Raw genomic sequence first — 21,514 nt, 5'->3', positions numbered from 1 at the left:
TCCCACACCTGGACCGTCGTTAACCGCCGCCATGATTCTAGCCTACGTCACAGCGTCATTTGCGCTTTTTACATCCAACACAAAAACTGCAGTTGTGGTGCTTTGATCGTACTCAGAACTCAGAAATTCTAACTTCTGAATAGGAAGATGTAGGTAACACCAGACTGCAGATGAGCTGCATACAGGGCTGGACTGGGACAAAAAATCGGTGCCTGTGACAGAACCATCTACAAAACTGAAGCACAGATTTTTAATATAACATAGTCTGTTCAAAAGGCTCCAGCAGCACAAACAGAGGTTCAGTTTAGTGACTGGAATTTGCAGCTACAGCTACAAGTAAAAAAATCAAAAATTTCAGCCACTTTACATTTCTTACAAAGAGGGAAACTATCCATAGAGGCTGTTCCCACTTTTATATCAGATTGGCAACATGCATTTTTAGTGTGTATTTATACATGGAAGTCTGTGGGGATTGACTTGCTTTTGGAGCCAACCTCAGCTAGCGCTCTAACATGAAGCATCCTCCAGGGCTGGAAAATCAAATCCAAACTGCAAACAGGCTGAAAACAAAAAATACTCTAGGCAGTTATATTAGTGATATATTATAATATATCTCTAGTGCTTAGTATTAATAATATATGAGCCAGTGATATAGTCAAAACATTGGTATCACTAGATTTGCATTCATAATAGCAGTAGGGATGACTGCTATCTCCATCTTTACATTCCACACAACATTAATATTCAAGAAATGTATGAATAATATAACGTAGACTCTCTCTCAGTTCCTCAAAAGTGATATTGAACAGTTGGATGCAGATTTGCAGGCAAAGTTTAGTTAAACTGATTCTGTACAAGCGGGACCTGCAGTGAGTTCTGCCAGTTTCAGACTGCAAAAAAAGGTACATGACATGGAAGACTGAGAAATAAGCATCAGGGCTAGTCCAAGTATTTGGCTCCAGTGTTTCTGTATTCTAGTAGTGAGTCTTCCTTAGTACTGTGTGTTTCCATGTCCTGGACTTCTTGTTTAGTGTTTTTTTTTTTCATTCAGTGTTCTCTTGGGTTGGTTTTCCTGTTTTACTTTGAAGATTTGTTTTCAAAAGTGGCCTAAAAAAGCCTAAAAGTGGAATGATTTAAAAGCTAACGGTTTTATTTGAGCCATTGTTTAACTTTCCTGTCAGGAAAAGCCTGTGATTGGCAAGTGAGTATTCCGTCATTTGTCCTTACCTTATCATAGCAAGTCTTGTCTGTATGGCTGATGAAACACAAAATGCATCATGTAGCGTGATCTCTGTATGAGAATGCTGTTGAAAGGAATTTAACTTATATATATTTATAGACAAAATGTTTTTATTAAGGCAAAAAGGCTTTGAAAGCCTGTCATTGCAAAGACACCGTCACTGTCAAAGTCCTTCTAAAAGCAAATCTAAGCAGTTATCTTGGAAAGAATCCAGATGGTTATTTTGAAGTCTGCACTTAAATGAGAAACGAGCGCCATAAATTCAATTTCAGTGGTTACTGCAGCTCTGCACTCCAATTGAGTGTATAGAAATGCAGGTCAAATCTGATAAAAGCCCCTTCAAAGGTTTGCACACTTTGACCCAAAATAAGGTTTAAAAATCACATTGTCATCCAATGAAGCCCCTAACCGGATTCACATTATGGACTGAGGCAACACAGTTGCTTCAGTCAGAGCCCACGGAGCTCTGCTGGATGCTCCGGGAATGGTGGCAGCATTTTCCAGAGAATTCTTGATAACCTTCTCTTTGACCCTCTGCTTGTTGCTGCTGCTGCATCAGTGCAACATGATCAGCTAATAGAAGGACAGCTGTGATCTTTAGCAGGGGAGAATTCCTCCACAGATTTCTATTCAGGATTCTTGGAGTGCTGCGTCTCCTCCTTATATTTCTGGTCATTATTGTGACTCTTTATTAAAAATGCATTTAAGTGAAGCCCACTGTAAACACTGTTAAGTTTGCTATCGTGCCTCAGCATGCTGAGGAGTCTCTGCTCACTCCTTAGAGCTGTTCAGCTGGAGGCTATGAGGTTTTTCCAGTACCTCAGCTTGTCTGGGAACACACGGTCACCTCCCGTTCATCTTGTGTGTCTGGGTAGGCTTTCGCTCCTCTTTGCATTGAGCTGTCAGTAAAGAAACTCACTGCAGTTTTAAGGATGTTTAAGTAGGATCCCAGTCAGATAGCTAGTATCTTTCTGACTCAGAAGCACTTATAAACCTGGGCTCTGAGTGTTTTTGCACTGGTATCTGTTTCTCCTAACCAAAAATCTTTAGCAACTACTAGAAAACACTGGAAATAGTCAATAAATTCCCTTTTTTGAGGGGAAACTTTGAATTGCAGATACTTTATCTTCTTTGGAGTGAATTATCTCTTCCTTTCGACTAATACGCACTGTTAAAAATAAATACATCTAACCTTACTGCCATGGCACCTTGGGGCAGCTGTGTTTCATAGTGGGTCATCCACTAATTGGAAGATCGGTGGTCTGATCTATGGCTTCCTCCGACTGCATGTCGAAGGATCCTTGGGCAAAATACTGAACCCCAAGTTGGTCGTGATTCATCCATCAGAACGTGTGTTTGTGTGTGAATGTTAGGCAAAGCACTTGAAGCATGAGGCTTGTAGTACAAAAACTCTCTGAGTGCTCAATTTGGGTAGAAAAGCAGTATATTAGTACAGTCTGTTTACCTCAGGACGCTGTTTTAAAACTACTTTCAAAGTACTTTACACACACACCTGGGCACTATTTGTCAAACTGACATTCAGAAACGAGTCCACAGTTAATGCAACACAAAGTGTCAACTGTTCTCCAACTTATTAGTTTTACATTCAGTGCACACCTCATTGTTATTGTAATAAGTTCCTACTTGTGTATCATATATTGGATGTATTTACTGTGGGAACTTCAATAAGTTTGGCAAGAGCCATAATGTTATCTGTAATATACACACAAGGCATATCCCCTCCTCGGCTACGAGCGCAGCACAATGGTCAGGCCGTTATCTCTAATTAAGAAGTTGACTGAGGCATGAAGATTAGTCGGGCACAGAAAGAGCAGAGTGTCCAACGTGATCAGCATTACAGATTAATGCAGGGCACTCTGGGAAATGGAAGTTATCAAACGGAGCAGGAGGCTGAGTGCGGACAGTTATGGTGGTGTGTGTGTCTGAAGTCACACCTTTGTGGCCGTCTCTATGTGTGTGTGGATGCATTTGTACTTTCATTATCTAGCAGCTGACTGAGGGCATATAAGACCAGCACAGCAAAGACATAAGGCAACAAAATCAAACGCAATGCAAGCGTGAGAGAGTCAATGGCCATGCAGTGGGAGTGCTTTCAGTTAAATGCTGGTTAGTGGTTCAATTGTAACATCATCCTTAGATATTGGATTCTTATATCACAGTACAGTATAAAATTGTACCATCAACATTAAAAATTGGATTTTAATCATTTAAAATTTTCAACTATTATGAAGAGAAGATAATCTGGATTCACGTGCAAACATGATATGCTCCGAAGCTCTTATTTTGTATTGAGTTATAAATCAACTGCACCCAATTTCTTTGCTGAAAGCCCAAAAAATTCAAGATAATTAGGTGATGGGAAGAAGCGAAGTAAATCTTATAAAAGGTTGAAGATGAAGCAGTGGTTGTGGCCCATTCATTTTTTTGTACTCCTTTTATTTTTGTTCGGTCCCCCGACTCGTGTTTATACCTTAGTCTAAGTCGCTGTCAGTGATAAGTAACCCTAATCGTAAATTTGGACACCTAAAAATATTAAAATGTTAGATGTTTGGCTTTTGAAAAATATTCCAGAGTCTCAGCAATCAGAGGACGAAAAATAAAGATCCTAACTGAAACAGATAAAACTAGTTTTTTAAACAGGGTTCGGGTTACTTGTCCTCATCGATAAAAACTTGGACTTCACATGATTAAATAAGCATTAGCAGCTTGATGACAGTTGCACCTTGCTTTAAATGAGTTACCTGGTCGATCTCTCCGCAGGGCCGCCCACTGTTCCTGCAGTCATCCAGGAACGTGTCCGTCAATATCGTCAACAACAACAACAAGCTGCTCACACAGCTCGTCACAGGTAAGACTCGGCCGGAGAAACGCTGATTTTCATCGTTTTCATTAGAATCTGCAAAGATAGACGTCACAGGCAGTGGTTAAACTGGAGTAGACCTGAGTTCCTTTGATTCTTCCCCTCAGGTTTATTCATGAACTATGTTACAGGAACTGGTGACGCCTTTTTGTCTTCTATTACTTGACCTTCATTTTGCCAGAAAGCTGTTTGGGATTAAAACTTGTCTTAGAAGAGAGACAAGACGTCCAATTCAGGATCACAAAGGGGTTGGAGTCCATCCGGGCCATGATAGGGTTAGGTGTGCTATATGCTGGACAGGTCGTCAGCCCATCACAAGGACAACTTTGACAAACTCTGCTCATGTCAGTGAAAGTGAAACCAGATAACAAAAATATAGCCAATTGGGCTAAATGGTCACATGATGGTGATTACCAACTTGTTAAGTCAGCACAGAGTTTCACAGTCTAGCTGTCAGCATGTTCACACGAGAATGGCAGTGTTGGTGGATCTGACCAATCAGAATCAGAATTCTTTATTGATCCCTGGGGGAAATTATGTCACAAACATGGACAGGTGTACTGGCAGCAAAGCTTATATTTTTGTAAAATTACAGTTTGCACTATCTTTGTAAAATATGCAGATTGAACCCAAAACACAGCTTGTACAGCAGAGCAGCTGCTGCAGCAAAAGCTCAGCAAGGTTTGAGAAATCCTCCAGAAAAAGTGCTGATCAGAGAACCGTTCGGTTTTGTACCTCGAATCTAATACTCAGAACATAATCTACTCCAGCGAAGGTTGGCTCTTCGGCATAAGTTACCACAGGGTTACCACACTCCTTGTTAACCATCTGTGCGTACCTCTTTTTGACTGCTTTGGTCAGGTTTAGATTGCCACAGTCTCACATTGGTTGGAATAAAGATGCTAGCTCGTCTGCTATTAATAACGACTCACTAAGTGAAACTTTAAAAAGGCCAACGCAAACTGTAAATGGAGACCGTTGACGTATAAAGCAAAATTGTTTGCAGACAATTTGGCGTCTTCCATCCAAACTGCAGCCACAGCAGTCTGGTAACGACCAAATCAATCAGAAGGAGGTTTCTGGTTACATCTGTGCGACCTTCAGCAACCAGTCACCAGTCAGTCAGGGAGTAGACTTTTTTCCCCAGCAACTTGAAGTTGCCTGGGGGTCACCAACTGGAGGTCTTTAGGCCCATATGACTGCAACCTACATACTACAGGCTTGAGTGTAAGCTCCATTACCCAACAAATAACTTCTAATAGCTTTTAAAATATTCACAGGAGATATTTCAAAGTCAACTAGTTTTATCACGTCTCCATCACAATGAATTTTTTTGAGGTCTGATAAGCTAAAATCATTCCATATTGCAAAGATCCAAGAATGTCATGGGAACATTTGTTTAGCATATGTTCTTCTACAGCATGTGAAATATTTCGCAACTCCCAAATTTCTTTCTGAGAACCGTTTCTAATCCAGACTCTCATGTTTGAAGCAGCTGCTCCTGCTATCAGAAGTCATTGCCTTATTTATAATTAAGCATTTACACGTCGTGATTTTATTTCTCCTCTGATCCTTTTAAATGTGCCAGTAGAGGTCTCAATTTCTCCTCCATTACTCTGTGATTGTGCTTTCTTCTTTACATCACTTCATTCGCCACCTGTCACGCTGATCGAGTTGACAGTTTTTGGTGAACTGAAATCACTCGGCGTAAACATGCTCGGGAGGCGTCTCTCACATTAAAAAGCAAGCTGACATTTGCCTCCCGAGTCTGAAGAGGAGGAAGATGAAGTCTGCTCGGATGCTTCTCGTTGATGACTAAGCGGCGTTGGTGTACGGGGAGGAACTCCACACCCCAGATGGAGAGTGACAGAATCAATTGTGCGCGTGTCAATCAGTCAGCCTCTGCGTTGGGTGTCTTCTACCACCGCGTGAGACAAAGCAATTTGGGATTGGGTGGAGTTGTCTACATTTTCTTGTTTGTTGTGACACCAGTCAGAGTTTTGTCAGCTGGCGCGTGAGGATCTTTCCGGCACACGTTCACTGAAATGTGTCTGGTTTGCACAACCATGTTGCAGAGAGGATCGCTTCCACCAACAGATCACATCTGGATGGTTGGAATTCTAAACGTTTTATCACAACTGTACTCGAGATGTTTCCTTGTTTATTCTGTTCTATTTAATATCTTAAACTGGCTTAGGCTGAATAATTCATGCTTTCTAATTGGATCAGAACTGTTTCTGTTTCTAATTTATAAACTAGGAATAGCAACAAAATTCCAAATAAAAGAAAAAGACAGTGACATTTAGTTGATATGTGACTGTTGCCTTATTTTCATTCTTCCTGTCCTTCAAAGCCACTTGACATTGGCATTTACTCGTCTGCTTAATATGAATTAATGATCAGCAATTCCACTAATGGGATTAGGCATTGGTGACCAAACAACAATATCACAAGACACTGCACTTAAATATGACATCACACCTATGGCCTCTTTAGCAAAGGGGATGTCTATCCCTCCTTTGACTGTGGTTACATTCGATCAGAACACACAGTTAATCCGGTCTTTAAGTGATGAAAAATGACTGTGTTTATTAAGGCTGTTGTGTTCTTAACATATATTATGTATGTATGTTCTTAACATATATTAATGCTTTGTATCTTGTTCTATTTAATCTCAATAAGCCCCTAAAAACAGTCAGTGATCACTGTCGGCCTCTCTAGGTTTTTATTACCACTGTTCATTTTAAAGCTCAGTTTTTAAAACCTTACGGTGTAACTACAGCCCAGTCCATGCAGCAGTATATTAATGACTAACCTCGTATTGTGGATGGATTATCTCAGTTGTTCTCCTGACTGAAGTTTGGTCCGTTTACAGCATCCAGCCATGCGATTACATTTGTCCCTAACTTTTGGGAGCCCTCGCATTAACTTTGATTGAGTGGAAAAAAGTTAGCATTTATCCTCCAGCTTCACTGTGTTTATGTTATGCTAACATAGCTGTGTTGCTAGCGATCATGTAGCACATCATTATATAGCAGCTAGCCCAACTTCAGTAACCCAACAAAAGCCACTGCTGTTTAGTTTTCTGTCTTCATTTATGTTGGAAGTGACAGCAGAGCTGTACGTCTTGCTTTTTCAGAAATCTCTCAGTCAGAACATGCTATATCATGTTTGGATGGAAGCTAGCAAGCTAACTTCCTGCTAACTTCTAACTTACATGAAAATCCTGTTTTCATGGATGCCTGGATGTTAAACTTAATTGTTACACCTGGTAGAGGTGTAACATTTTATTAGAGATGAAAGAATTTAGACAGTTTTTAACTCTCAGTGATGCCGCAGTGTTCGTTTGACTTTGGGACCTGCAGCTGAGTTTGGGCCCAGGCACAGCTAATGACGTCAGACTTAAAGACCGGATTGGTTTGTTGGACATTTTCTCAGCAGTCTCATGAATCACAACAAAATCAGTATTGCAGGTTTGGTCATAAGTAACCACATCTTCCACCAGGGTGCTTTTTTTAAGTTTTCATGTTCTCTGGTAATTCGGTAAGAAATCAGCTCCAGTCCCTCCTCTTTGATGTCTCCTCTCTCTTCTCTTCTCCTTCGGTTCAGGATCCAGTGGATTTAAAGCACGAGGCAAGATGTTTGAAGTGAAATCCACCTCTGGGAAGCTCCTGTTCTCCGCCGACGAGCAGGAGGTGGTGGTGGGTGCAGACCGGCTCCGAGTGATGGGTGAGTGGCCGCCTTCAAAAGCCTTGAATACTCGGTTAGGATCTAAAGCGGGAAAATGGCTGATGTGCGTGAGTGCGTGGCCTTTTGCTTTATAGGTGCGGCTCTTGTTGCGATGTTGTTAACAAGGAGTTAAAACTGCTGTTTGTTGGTGGACTCACTTTTGGGAGAGTAAAAAGCTTTAACTTGAAATTCTAAGGACTTTTATTTTTATCTAACTTTTATCTTTTTAGGGGTTATCTTAGTAGTAACCGCCTTAGCTAAGATATACTACTTTTTTTCACACACAGAGAGAAACACACACTGAGACACACACGTGTTTGTATCCAAGCTGATGTAATGTGTCAAACTGACATACAATAAATGCAAAGCAGAGTAATGTAATGCTTATATTAGCATCATAAGCAGTCGATAGTCAGAAGAGCAAGGCTCAGATCTCTGCTGGTTGTAGTCATGTATGCCAGGAGTAAGATGACAACTAGCAAAAAGGATGAGGAGGATTGTTTTTTTTCTTTCCAGAGAGAGAAATTCAAGCTAGGTAAGAGAGTGATGTGTTGGGGAGCTCATATTCGCCAACAGGACTCTGGGGGGGAAAGAGGCTGACATGTTAGTGCTTTAGACAAATGAGTTTTGTGCTTATGACGGGAGATAAGAAGTGACAGAGTTGTTCTGACTGCCGCGGCCAGTCGGCCTCCGAGTGACGCCGCTGCGACAGATGATTTCCTGTGAGAGCAGAGGGGTGTAACGGAGGATAGTGAAGACAAAATTAGCTCACAGACAACATCATGAATACAAGCATAAACAAAGCATCTGCATACAATTAACGCTCCAACAGAGAGGATCATCCCGGAGTCTGCCTGCAGGAAGTGGCAGATTTAAGCTTAATGTTGACGGCTCTTTCTCATAAGGTCATGTCACAAGACTGGAGCTTTGACTTAAACAGAGACTCTGTTTGACATGGATGCCCTGCCTGAGGGTTGTTAATGAGCTGAGGGTGAAACTGTGTCTTTAGAGCTGCAAAAATGGGATTTTGATTTATGGTGACAGTGAATGAATCCTGTGAGGTCATGCTTTCCCCTGGAGCTGAGGATGGTTTTCCAAAACATACATTTAACTGCATTCACTCTCTTCATCAAATCTGATGGGGGCGTGGGTGTTAGGGTTTTAGGCTAGGGTTGTGCTGATCACCGGAGATTATAGACATTATAGGTTTGAAGGATAGAGTTGTATGAACCATCTAGACCAGGGGTCTCGAACTCCAGGCCTCAAGGGCCGGTGTCCTGCAGGTTTTAGATCTCACCCTGGGTCAGCACACCTGAATCAAATGATTAGTTCATTACCAGGCCTCTGGAGAACTTCAAGACATGTTGAGGAGGTCATTTAGACATTTAAATCAGCTGTGTTGGATCAAGGACACATCTAAAACCTGCAGGACACCGGCCCTCGAGGCCTGGAGTTCAAGACCCCTGATCTAGACTGTAGGGCCATGCTGAGTGAATATTGTGTTTATGTGGGCAAAAGATTCTTGGCTTTTCAGGAATTTGTTGCAAGGGGAGGATACAATGGCATGTAATACAATCGCTAAGAGATCCAGAGATGTTAATCAGGAATGGGCATGGTGGAGCCTTCCACGGAAAACTGTAATGTGGTCTAAATCATCGAAGAAGGCGCCGCGTTATGAAAGTCAGGTTACAGAAGTTGATGTTTGTTTGATGTCTGTGGTAAAATCTGAAAGTGCAGTGAATATGTGGTCAAAGCAAACCTTTCCAGGGATGCACTGAAAACGCCAAACCAGCAATTTGGTACGCTTTGAGAAGGAGACTGGCCAAACTGAAGCCAGGTAGTCTGTCATACAGAAATTATTGTAGATGTTGTGTGCACTATTTTATAGACTTTTTTTTGGCGTGTCTACATCAGTTTTCCACACTTATCCAACAGAATGAGTGTACGTTAAGTTTTCCTGAATGAGATGAACAGTAATACAAAAAATGTAATATTTAGTGAGATAGAGGGTTTCAAACATGATCCCATAACCCCCTTCTTTAATTTCTTCCTTCCCTCCCTGTTACTTAAAAACTTTCTCTTTCTCTCTGCTGCTTCCTCTGTGACATCATTCCCCATTATTTTTGCATCTGCCATCATTCACCGACGCTCACCCGTCTGCTCCATCCATTCAGCAACATTAATACAGAAACAGATATTTGAAGTCTCTCCTCTTTGACTGGGCCACCCATTTCCAGTTAAGAGCTCCAAAGGGTTCACTCTCTCTGACACACACCTTTCACAGCCCTCTGTGTGAGCAATTACTCTTCATCCTCATCTACATTCATTTACATCCTTTCCAGCCTCACTGAGTCAGACTTTATTACTGTCACCGGTCTCGGCAAAGTGCTCCTCTCGACGGAGGGAGGCACAGATGGAGGCTGGTGACGGACGGCACAGAGGAGAGGAAGGACAGGTAGTGCTGTGAGTTGTTTAATAGAAAGGTGTAGCTTTTATTGCAATATTTATTTCAAAGTCACTTGTCTCACATTTGGTGGCATAACCAGACTGTATTTAAAAGATGGATGTAGCCACCTTGACTTCACCCGTTGGTTTCTGGACTGTTTTTTTGATGCATTTTGAAGCCTCAAATTTACAGAACTGGACAAAAGTCTCAAATCATTTCTTTATATGCTGCTAAATGAGAAATGGATGTGGCAAATTATCAAAACAAGAGTTTGTATAATTGTAACAAGTTTGAAAGTTAATATTTGGTCTGACCGTATGTGTGGCAGCTTCTCTGGATTTCTATCAGTAGTCTTCAGGAATTGTTCTCCAGGCTTTTTGAAGGACATTCACAGCTCTTCCTTGGATGTTTCTCCCTTTTTGTTGTCTGTCAGGATGATCCCACTGTGCTTCAGTAATGTGGAGGATCAGGCTCTGGGTGTTTTTCGGCCCAGGTTTGCTTTCACTGCATTGGCAGTGTGTTTGGGATCGTTGTCAGTCAGGTGCTTTCTTAGACGTATTAACTTTTTCTCCCCGTTTCCCTTCCTGAAAATGTCGTATTGACAGCCACCCTTAACTGAGGCCATTTCTGATGAGGCTTCAGTGAACAGTAGATGGATAAACTGAAGGATCAGATCCATCTCTCAGGTCTTGTATCAGGTCTTTGCTGGATTCATTACCGTTTCATAAGGAGATGATTGCCAGATACTGTACCGTTTTCTCTGAATCATTGTAGCCTCTTTACCTTACAATATAAAGCACCTTGGGGAAAACTGTTGATGTGATTTGTTGCTGTATAAATAAACTGATTTGAAATTCTCCACTTGTCCAGTTTCAGCATTTTTTTTTAACAATATAAAGCCTGAATCATGAAATAATTGCCATAAAATTCCATTTTTATTTGAAAATGGAGTGTTTGCATGTTATTTTTGATTTCTATCATATTTGCTTCATCTGCCAGTTTTTTTGCAATTGCTTAAAAATGTATTTTGCAATTTCAGGGAGGGGATTGATGATGCATGATGCATGCAGACGTCCCAAAAACAAAAAAATTATTAATTATCAAATATAATACACCAGTTAAGGATACACTGCACACTGTGCTTAGATATGCAGAGTTTGTGCCGAGGCTCATGCTCTTGGAGAGTCCCTATTTTGGTCCAAACGTTCTGTTTAGTGCCTGTCAAACTGTTAGTTAGTCTGTGAAGGTTCTCAGTCATCCAGGTCATCGTAGTCTAAGGAGCTCAGAAAGAAAAGCGTCTGGACTTCTTTAAGTTGCTTGAAGACGTTTCACCTCTCATCCGAAAGCTTTTTCAGTTCTAGGGTCAAATGGTGGAGAGTCCCAGATTTAAGCCCTGTGGGAGTGTCCTTTAAGAGGGACAATGGACCCCCTGATGATCTTCTACCTAATCACACGAGCCAAGGTGTGAAGACGGGTGTGGGTCACAATCAGCCGAGGTTTTATGTGAGCTCATTGTGAAACCTAGCCCCACCCTATCATGTGATTTCCTGAGGTCAGATGGCCCAGGATGTGAGTGAGTGTTAAGGCATCTGGGAAGGGATCTCAAAACTGGATTATAGATGGTAGACAGTTGGTGTCGTAAGCCACGCCCTCTGTTCAAAGATGGTCGCTCACAGTGGATATAAATGGCTTCTTTCATTCCTCTTTCAAACCATCTGTCTTCTCTGTCCAAAATGTGAACATTGGTGTCCTTGAAAGAGTGACCTTTGACCTTTAGATGCAGATGGACTGCTGAGTCTTGTCCCGTGGAGGTGGCTCTTCTATGTTGTGCCATGCATTTATGAAGTGGCTGTTTGGTCTCTCCAATGTAGAGGTCTGGACATTCCTCACTGCACTGTACAGCATACATTAAGTTTGTGTTTAGGAGTTTTGTCTTTGGGATGAACCAGTTTCTGTCTGAGTGTGTTGCCGGGTCTGAAGTAAACTGGGATGTCGTGCTTGGAGAAGACTCTCCTGAGTTTTTCCAATACACCGGCTACCGGCTTGGTGTCTGATCTTCTTTTCTGTGCATCTTTGCTGACTTGATGAAAGCCCAATTAGGAAAACTGCATGTCAAATATTGATTGATGATGTTAGTTTTGATATTTATTGTTCTTTCAACTAAAGAAATGGGAACAGATTATGTGTTTTTGCAAAAGTGCCTCAAGTTGTCTGTTATGTGTAGACACAACACTGGTTCACCTGTTGAGCTACATCCTTAAATAACTCAAAAAAAAGCATTCCTCTGAAAATGGACTGGACTGAAGGTGAATGTAAATGCAGCCAATGTCCAGAGAAAGACTGTGAAAGCCCCTCAGTAAGCCTGGAGAGCTATTAATCAAGGCTACTTTAAAAATGACAGGAATGTCTGGCTCCTTGGAAACAGAATATAAAGACACGAAGGCTACAGCTGCTGTTGTGATTGCTTTTTAGAGGCAGAAGTGACCAAGAGGGTGGAGTGCTGCTCGAATACGTAGTTTCATTCACCAAAAATGAAGCACATACCTTACTGACGGTCTGCATTATCAGATAATTTCATTAATACTTCTGCAGGAGGCTACAAACTGAAATTATCAGTGCTGCTGTCGGTGTGTAATTATGCCTGGGTTTGAATTCCAGCTGCATTGGTTGCTTCTTCTAACTCTTCTTTTACTCAACACAGTTCAAAGAGCCCTTCGTACTTCCAGGTTATGCCCTCTTGAGACTCAAGCTTTCTCAGCAGCTCAGTCCACCGTGGCGACAACACTAAAAGGCAGTCGGGAGCAGTGGCAAAGAGAGAGCACCCGTGATTTGCCAATTACTCCGTTTATCTCCACAGCTGCTCGACGAGGCCGCTCAAGGCGACGGGGATAATCAAACACCTTGGCATCGGCTGCCTCGGCAGACGCAGTCGGCTCTTTCAGCTCCTGAAAGATTTCTGTTATTCTCAAAGGTTCTGAATGTAGGTGTGTTAGACTGAACTGTGTTTCGTGTCTCTTATTGTTTTACTCCTGTGTTTCTTAATCTTTGTCTTTGAGCTTCGCTGCATTTGTCTAATCTCTAATAACCGTGAGAAGATTTTCAGTGTAGCTGAGATACCTGAATTTCACTTCTTACAGTTTATTTTCTTTTTTCGCTTCAAGTTTATTTTGTCATTAACACAAAAACACTTGTACAAGAATTTAGCCCCAGACGAGAACAAGCCGAAGGAAAATTCAGTCTTTATATTTCACATTTCACGCTCTGAGAAATGATTCGGTCCGTGCTCAAAAAATATTGGAGTCCTGGATAGATGAGGCACAGATATTATATTCGCTGTCACTGCTTCTCTGTTTATTTGGCTGTTGTGGGATCTTAAAGATGGAGTTTGAACTGCGAATATTGATTGTTGTCATCTAAAGGCAGGAGTGGAAATAACATGTTGTATGTAGCACTGCAACAATCTTTTAGAGAGGAGGTCGGGATGGAGGAGGTATTTTTTCTCTCCATCTCCTCTATACGCCGTCAACGCTGCTGTTGCATCTATGATGTCATGTTGCCCTTAGACAGACATATTTGTCTGATGACTTGCTTGAAATATAAATGCATTTATTGTGAAATATCACTTTGAGAACAGGTTACGACTCGTAGAAAACATAGTGTCGTTTCTGTTGACTTAAATAGACCATTGATGTTAACAAAAGATATGATTTATAAGTGTTATAGCAAACCCTACGTAGAGAAGTAGAAATATATATCAAATAAAGTATCTCACAAAAATACCTCTAAAGCATGTCAATAAAGTAGATTCTCATTTCCGAGTGTGGCCTTCACTGGGACTGAATATATTTCTGATATTCAGATCCAACTGGACACGTTTTTCTTGCTTACACCCACTCGGTCCCTTTCTCTGTTTTTTCTTTAGTTCATGAATAGGAAGGGCCTGCAATGGCTCGGTCTTTGACTAGTACAAACATTTGGAGAGCAGTGTGTGACACGGTTACAGTATGCATTATTAACTTTGCATGTGAGTGCGCTCTTCTAACAGACGGCTGAAACAGCAGCTGTAGACGAGCTGCTGTCGGTTCTGTTGTCCCTTTGACGTACGAAGGCACCGCGGAGGCTTATAAAGCTGCCACATGTCATTACCAGGCCCATCGTTCCTTCCCCACCAATAAAATACATAATTATCCCCTGTGTGTAACTTTAATTGGTCCAACTGAGGTCATTGGAAATCCATGACGCCGCCATCAGTGCCTTCTACTATTTATAGTCTAGTCAGACACGGTGACAGGCTCCCAGCTGACGGACAGTAAATGAGAACACAAACAGAGGGAATGTAATGATAGGACGGGTCAAACCTGACCTAAAATCCTTTATGTGGATTGTTTTTGGTCATTTTGGCTGCTTTTTGCTTTGTGTGAGAAGGAGCTGGAACGATCATCGACTTTCGTCTTCGGTTACTTCTGTTGAATCAACGACATTTTTCAAGCTGTAATGGCTGCTTATAATCTTCCCCAGGATCTTTTCCCCACATTCAGGAGAAATGTTGAGTGTTTTAATTATTATTACGTACTAAAACATCTAACTGAACTGTTGTTTCTACCTACAGTGTGGTCTAATTGTTTGTCATGTCTGTGTCAGAATTCCTTTCAGTTTTACTGCATCAGGGTTCAGTTTTATAGTGTAGTAATACTGCACCACATCAAGGTAAAGTATCATTCTGAGCTTGAGAATCGATGTAAACAAACACGTGTGGCATGCTGGAGGTCAAAGTGAGGTCAAAGTAAGAAAAAAATGAAACGGAAGTATGAACTGCAAAACTCTGAGCACATAGTTTGGATCGCATGTATTCAGAGTCGTTTATGAATATGTTGCTTGACTGTGAAACGTTGGCGTGTCCGGTCGATGTGAGCTAAATAAAAAGCCTGAAGGACAGCAGAGCGAGGCTGGAGCAGAGGTTTGTAAGTCACTGGGTCAGCTGATATTCCCACAACATATCTCCTCGTGAGCCGCTCGGACCCTCCTCGAGTCAAACTCCAGCTCCAAAATAAGCACTGCTCGCTCATGCGGAGTGAGTGTGCCGGCTGGTTTTTACCTCAGAGCTGAGAAAGTGCAGAGCGGTCGACTGTGCTGATAAATACAGTATGAGGTTTATGGCAAAGAGTGGACAAGGCCAAAGGTATTTAAACTTTTACAGGCAGAGAGCTCAGAGGGAGGAACACAGGGGTCACATTGTTGCTGGGAATCAGAGTCACGTTCACGCCTCTGCTTTGGAGTAAAGCAGCAGGAAGAAGTTTTGATTTATACAAAAGGGGGAAAAAACAACATGACTGGACTGATGTGGCCACATCCTGGTTTGTGCAAGGGCGTCTAAAATCAAAAATAAGGTGGTTAAACTTGTCGTCCTCTCTGTTTTGACCTTCAGTTCCAAAGTGAGAGTCCGGTCCTCCTTACTGATCACACTTATAATATTTATGAATGCAGGAATATTTCAACTTTTCTATATTAATACAGCTTATTTTAACTGTTATCAAAATCACTGCTGTTGTCAGTCATGTTTTTCTGCTTTTGTACAATTTTGAGTAAATTAGTGGATTTCGGTCTTTGGTTCTTTAAAATTGAGCTTAATGTCAAAAACATCCAGGTGGTCCAGGTAGATCGGCTACTGTAGCTGATTACAGCTGATCTTACTGCCAAACCACTTGACGTGACGACAGAGCTGATGACCTCCTCCACATCTGATTCATCTGTTTTGGCATTCCATTGCATCTGCAGGCTGCTTTGCAACCCACAGCAGCTTATGTAGTTCCTGTTTTATCTGACCCATTGATCCACAGCCATGTTTTTCTGCTATTATACAGCTTCATCCATCCATTCATTGTCTTCCGTTTATCCTTATCAGGTTTGCAGTACCTAAACTGATATGTCTTGAGGCATCTTCCTGGGCACAGTTAGTTCAGGCAGACCACTATGCCAAGCTCTGTTGCAGTCAAGGTAGATCTATGTTCATGATTCAGTTGGCAGTTCTTATGTTTTTGCATCTGTAACCTTTCTTACCCATGTCCAGTCCATTCCTCCTTTACCTGCTGACTTCATCATGTCTTCCTCTGTGTGGGTCTGTAAAGGCGAGGATGTCCCTGAACAAAATGTTCCAAAATACTAAAACTTCTTATTTTTTATTTGAAGTCGTTAATTTTCATCTGAGATTGAAGTGTGGGCATTAACCGATTATTCCCAATTTCTCAGGATTATTGCCATTCGTCCATGTCCGTGTTCTGCTGTCAGTGCTGGATGTCCTGAAGCGTCTCACAGTGGTTATTGTTCAACTTTGCTTTTAAGAAACTCTGGTGAGTGGTCCAGGTGGCCTGGGAAGATTGTGTGCTGTGTGCCGCCACACGCTGGCATGCACCACAGTTCAGATAGTTTTGATGCTACTGCACTTTGACAGTCTAACCCTGAGGGACGAATTCATGGTGCACAACCCCTTGAATGTCAAGGAAAAAGAAGAGAAGCATTGTCCTGGTTTCACTCTCTCCTGACCCACTGCCTACAGGCTTAGAAACTGTGGACTCTTCAAGTGATCAGGATGTGACTTCTGGTGATCTTAAAAATAGCAGCTGTCTAGACATGCCCAGGAAAATGAACTAAAAGGGGATATTTGACCAAATAAAATGGGTATGGGTGATTTTTACAGGCCCATTCCTTTAAATCTGATCACCCCTCATTACTTTGACTGGATTCCAGTTGAAACCTGCTCTGACTAGAGTGCTGCATTTGTACTGAGCGCTGGCATTGGACAGAATCAGTCAATGTGAAAAGTGTTTTGACAATGAGCTGTGCTTATGAGGTGCGATCAAAGCGATGCTTGCTCGGGCAACAGATCAGGACACGACAGAGCTGTTTGTTTTCAGCGATGTGTCTCTGTTTTTATGTTAAAACTACCGAGGCACATGTAATGAAACCAGGCGTGGAGAAGGTGGATGGACAAAGAGAATTGGTGTGGACGTAGATCACTTTCAGCAGAGAGAGAGAGGCCAGTGGCCTCTGCAGAGGATGCGCTCTCCTTCAGTGCCCTTCTATTTTAAACTGTAATTAGAGCAAAAAAACCCTTGAGATGCATCATGTCAGGTTTTTTCATGTCGATTTTTCTAACTTTGGGACTATTTTTGGCCAGTTAGAACTTTTGTCCTACTGCTGGACACTAAATCTGACCTTAGATTTGATATTTCAGTCACATAGGCATGTTTGTCATTTTTGATCTTGGGGCTTAATTTAAATTTGAAGCATATAACTCGGGTTGGGTCACATAACCCTGAATCCGCCCTTACTTAGGTTGTAAGTATGTCCTGCTGGAGGACATCCCATGATTCAGTGAGTGTTTCTTCTTCACTCACTACGTGTTTATGCACCTTATTCATCTCTGGCTCTCACTCCTATAGTTTGTCTTTTGTCCTGTCTTCCTCCCCCCACCCACATCCGGTCACAGCAGATGGTCCCACCCTGGCCGTGGTTCTGCTGGAGGTTTCTTCCTGTTAAAAGGAGTTTTTCCTTCCCACAGTCGCCAAGTGCTTGCTCATCAGCGGTGCGGTTTCTTTCTAATATCGTAGGGTCTTGACATTGCAATATAAAGCAGTGACTGTTATGGTAAATTGGCGCTATATAAATAAGATCACACTTCAGGATGCTGTGGCATGCTGGGTGGGAAGAAGAGCTGACTTGCTTGTCAGCGTTGCAACACGATGGCCCTCCCAAAAAGTTAATCAGTCTTAAGTTACCAGAGGGGTGAATGTAAATGTTTGCAGTGACTATTTTGGGGAGGTGTTCACTATGAGCATTGCGTATCCTCCCAAATGTATTTGCCCATGCAAATAAGTTGTTTGAGAATGTCGTTTTGAGACCCCAGCAGTGATTTTTTTGTAGGACGTGTGCCGTCTGGCAGGCTGAAACAGTGAGCGTGATTACAAACCTTTAGGTAAAAAACTAATTGGACTGAGTTGGGAATTGAAGCCGAGCCGTCAGAGTTGAAGGTAAAATGTGTTTCCGAACCAAATAAACATAAAATAACTCGTCTGCGTTAAGCTCTCATAATCCCTCTGTGTTTGGGAGGCAGATAAATTTCTGTTATTTTTATGAATTTTAAGAATATTTTTGTGCTTTTCTTTCTTTCATCCCCACATGTAAACACACACAAACACCTCGCACTGCCTTCAGTGTAATGAGAGCTTGCCAAAATGATCCAAAGGCCTTGCAAAAATCACAATGTTACCCAATGGTTTTTTTTCTTTCTTTTCCTGTCTGTTGGAATTATAATTAAACTCCTTTCATTACCCTCAATTATGTCTCATTGACTCTCTGAAGCCTGCGCCAATTCCAGTGTATTCAGGCCCTGATGATAGTGCAGGCTAGACTGTAGGGGGAAGAGGAGAGCAGAGGAGAGAGGAAGAAAAGAAAGGTGAGTGGAGGGAAAGGTAATTGGAATAGTCTTTGCCGTGTTTGAGGCGCGTTATCAGCACTCGGTCCGCTTTGATGCGCCCACTGAGTAATTACCACTCCACATTATGGTTCTCAGTCTTTTTCATATTTTTGCAGAGGCAAATCAAGGATGGTGGTGTGATCACAGAAAAGCATCATGAAAGCAAACGATTTTTCTCTTTTCTTTCTTGTGTGCAATCTCATATGAAAGCTTTCACTGCACTGACTTCATCTTCTCCGGCAGTCGGAGGTGACAGTGAGCCAGCTCGCTGCTAAAAATCATCATCAGTTCAGATTAGGCCAAATGGAAGCATGTTGCATTTGTACAGACGATCGATTCGCTGAAGACAAATTTAGAGAAAACCTCCGAGCTTCACCCAGAGAGAAGACATTCACATTGTTTAAGCGTTTTAAACACTTTTTTTTCCTCAAGGGTTTAATATTTATTTTAAGAAATGAAGTGTTCATTGAAACAATTATGACTGCAAGCACATTTAAAAAATTACCATTTAAATACACTTTGAGTTATGGGACTTAATATTGTTTCAGTGATTTTAGATCATTTTTTGGAAAGCTGCCGGGGCCTTGTGCTCATTTCCTCACCCATCGCTGTTCTGTTCAAATTTAGCACAATCCTTCGAACTATAACAGTCTTATTCATGAGAAATAAACCGGGCTGAAATACAATCGAATGGTTCCGTAAGTTTATTCAAGTGCTTGGTTTATTTTTGCTTTAATGCAACTCTAGTTTATGCAAAAAGATGCAAGGAATGTTTGTAGAATTTGGTAAGAGGACAGCTGATGTTGTGATACTCAGGTCTCTGCATGTTGAATATTTTTTTAAATCATTCTGTTAGATATAAAGTACCTCACCATTAATGTTTTAATTAATCAATTTGATCACATACGAATGGTCAACGATCAGTTAATGTTAACATCAATTATCCTTTTTTTTTTCTTGTTCCATGTTTGGATGTAGACTGCACAGCCTCTGCCACAAGGTGGTGCTATTTAGTAAGTGAGGCAAGTTGTTCGTAAAAAAGTAGCAAAAGAAAGAAACTCTTCTTCTTTGGGTTTTTTTTTTTCATTGTTGTTGTTATTGCGATTAAAAAACGAAGGAAAAACAGGAGGAAGGAGTACCACAGAAGGTTTTTGGTGAACTGTACATCAATACACGATCCACCATTGTTGGTTTAAAGTCTGGAATTAAAAAACGTATGAATTATGTTAACGCCATAACCGCCATAACGCTCTCTGCTAGCGAGTTTGCGCGTGGCTGAACGGGGGGATCCGCGCTAACTCGCTAAAGGAGATTTGCCTTGTTAATGTGGTTATGGCGTTAACGTCATTTTAACGAGATTAACGCTGACAGCACTAATATAAATATAAACACTTTAATTATTATTCATTTAAATTAGTTTAAAACTTCCAGTAATATGTTTAAAAAATATTAAACATTGATTTTCTCGTCTTATATTTAATTATTAGCAGGAAATGGTCATGAAATGGAGCAGTGGCTGTTAGAGGCTAGAAGTAAAACTGTCAATGGAGTTTAAATCTTAAAAGGTGAATCATCACAAATTCAAAATTAATCAAAGAAATAAATTTCTGAATGACTGATCAGTAAATGTTCTTTTGCCAAAATAACCTTCGGCCCCCTGCTGGACATAAGTAAGAATGCAGTTTAAGACACTTCAGCGATGGCTTCACTTTTAAGACCCGACAGCTACGTACTTCTTTAAGTTTGGTGCTTTGAAATGAACTTTCAGAAGATTCAGTGTCAGGACTCGGGACTTCACACAGATGAGTGCAAGTTCACAGGTTTCTGAGGAGAGGAGTGAAAAGTGTGAAAGAGAATATTTTAATATTTGAATTTCTGTTTACACAGTTTTAAATTTAAGATGAAAAAAATCTCTCTGGGGTGCTTTAAACGATGCCACATCACGGCTAACGCGACGTGAAATGTGGGGCCGGGACAACTTCTGCACACTCCGGTCACTCCAGAAACTCGTCCACAGAGGACGTGTTAAAAGTGGGATCAGAGGAAGCGTTTCAGTTGGCAGATGGACGAAAACAATGCCAAACTCATAACACTTTTACAGCCTAATTGTATAATGTAACACTCATACTGAGAGAGTAAAATAGAACGGCATCAAATATTAATTCAAGGACTCCAGAGAGGAGAGATGGAGGAAAATGAATTTTTCAGTGGTGTGATTCTTATAAACTACTTTTTGAAGCGCGCACAGTTTCTAGTTGATTTTGCGGAGAGTAAAATCCTCGTCTTTTATTGTTGTGGCTGAACTGACCATTTCAGGCCAAAGTCTGGTGATCAGGATTCTCTGTAGAGCTGCAAAACACAGAATATCTCTGTGCAATGCATGCGCACCTCAGTGAACCTCCGAACTCCACACCTTTGCCCCATTTGTCTCAATTACATTTTCCTTAATGTCTCAAAGAAAACATTTTAAAAGGCTCCTAAAAATCGAATGTTTTTCTTTCAGTATTTCTCTCTAGCAGTCGATGTCATTTTATATTATTTATGCTGTCTGGATGGAGGTAATAGAGGGAATAAATAAGCCCTTTGCAGACAGTTTTTCTCTCTTTCCAGATGATTTTGCAACTGAAAGTAGAAACCATACTGAAGCCCCTGAGTCTGTCTGCAGAGCAGAACCATATACAGTACTACACTGCACTCTACTTTGTCTGACTGCACTGCTAAGTTGTGCTGAAGCTTCCATCCTTT

At 41.3% G+C, this 21,514-nt stretch overlaps 1 protein-coding gene across 6 annotated transcripts in view; it reads left to right on the top strand.

Moving 5' to 3' along the window:
* The window catches only part of sgcd (sarcoglycan, delta (dystrophin-associated glycoprotein)), a 423,553-nt gene that overhangs the window by 330,356 nt on the left and 71,683 nt on the right, over nt 1-21,514 (top strand). For all 6 annotated transcript variants that reach the window (XM_063485458.1, XM_063485453.1, XM_063485457.1 and 3 more), the window contains 2 exons: nt 4,022-4,109; nt 7,731-7,850. In XM_063485458.1, coding sequence (XP_063341528.1) covers nt 4,022-4,109; nt 7,731-7,850 — 208 coding nt within the window. The remainder of the gene's footprint in view (nt 1-4,021; nt 4,110-7,730; nt 7,851-21,514) is intronic.

Source organism: Pelmatolapia mariae, linkage group LG10_11 (assembly GCF_036321145.2).
Source record: "Pelmatolapia mariae isolate MD_Pm_ZW linkage group LG10_11, Pm_UMD_F_2, whole genome shotgun sequence".
In the NCBI taxonomy this organism is placed as follows: domain Eukaryota; kingdom Metazoa; phylum Chordata; class Actinopteri; order Cichliformes; family Cichlidae; genus Pelmatolapia; species Pelmatolapia mariae.
This window is presented reverse-complemented; position numbering and strand designations above follow the sequence as displayed.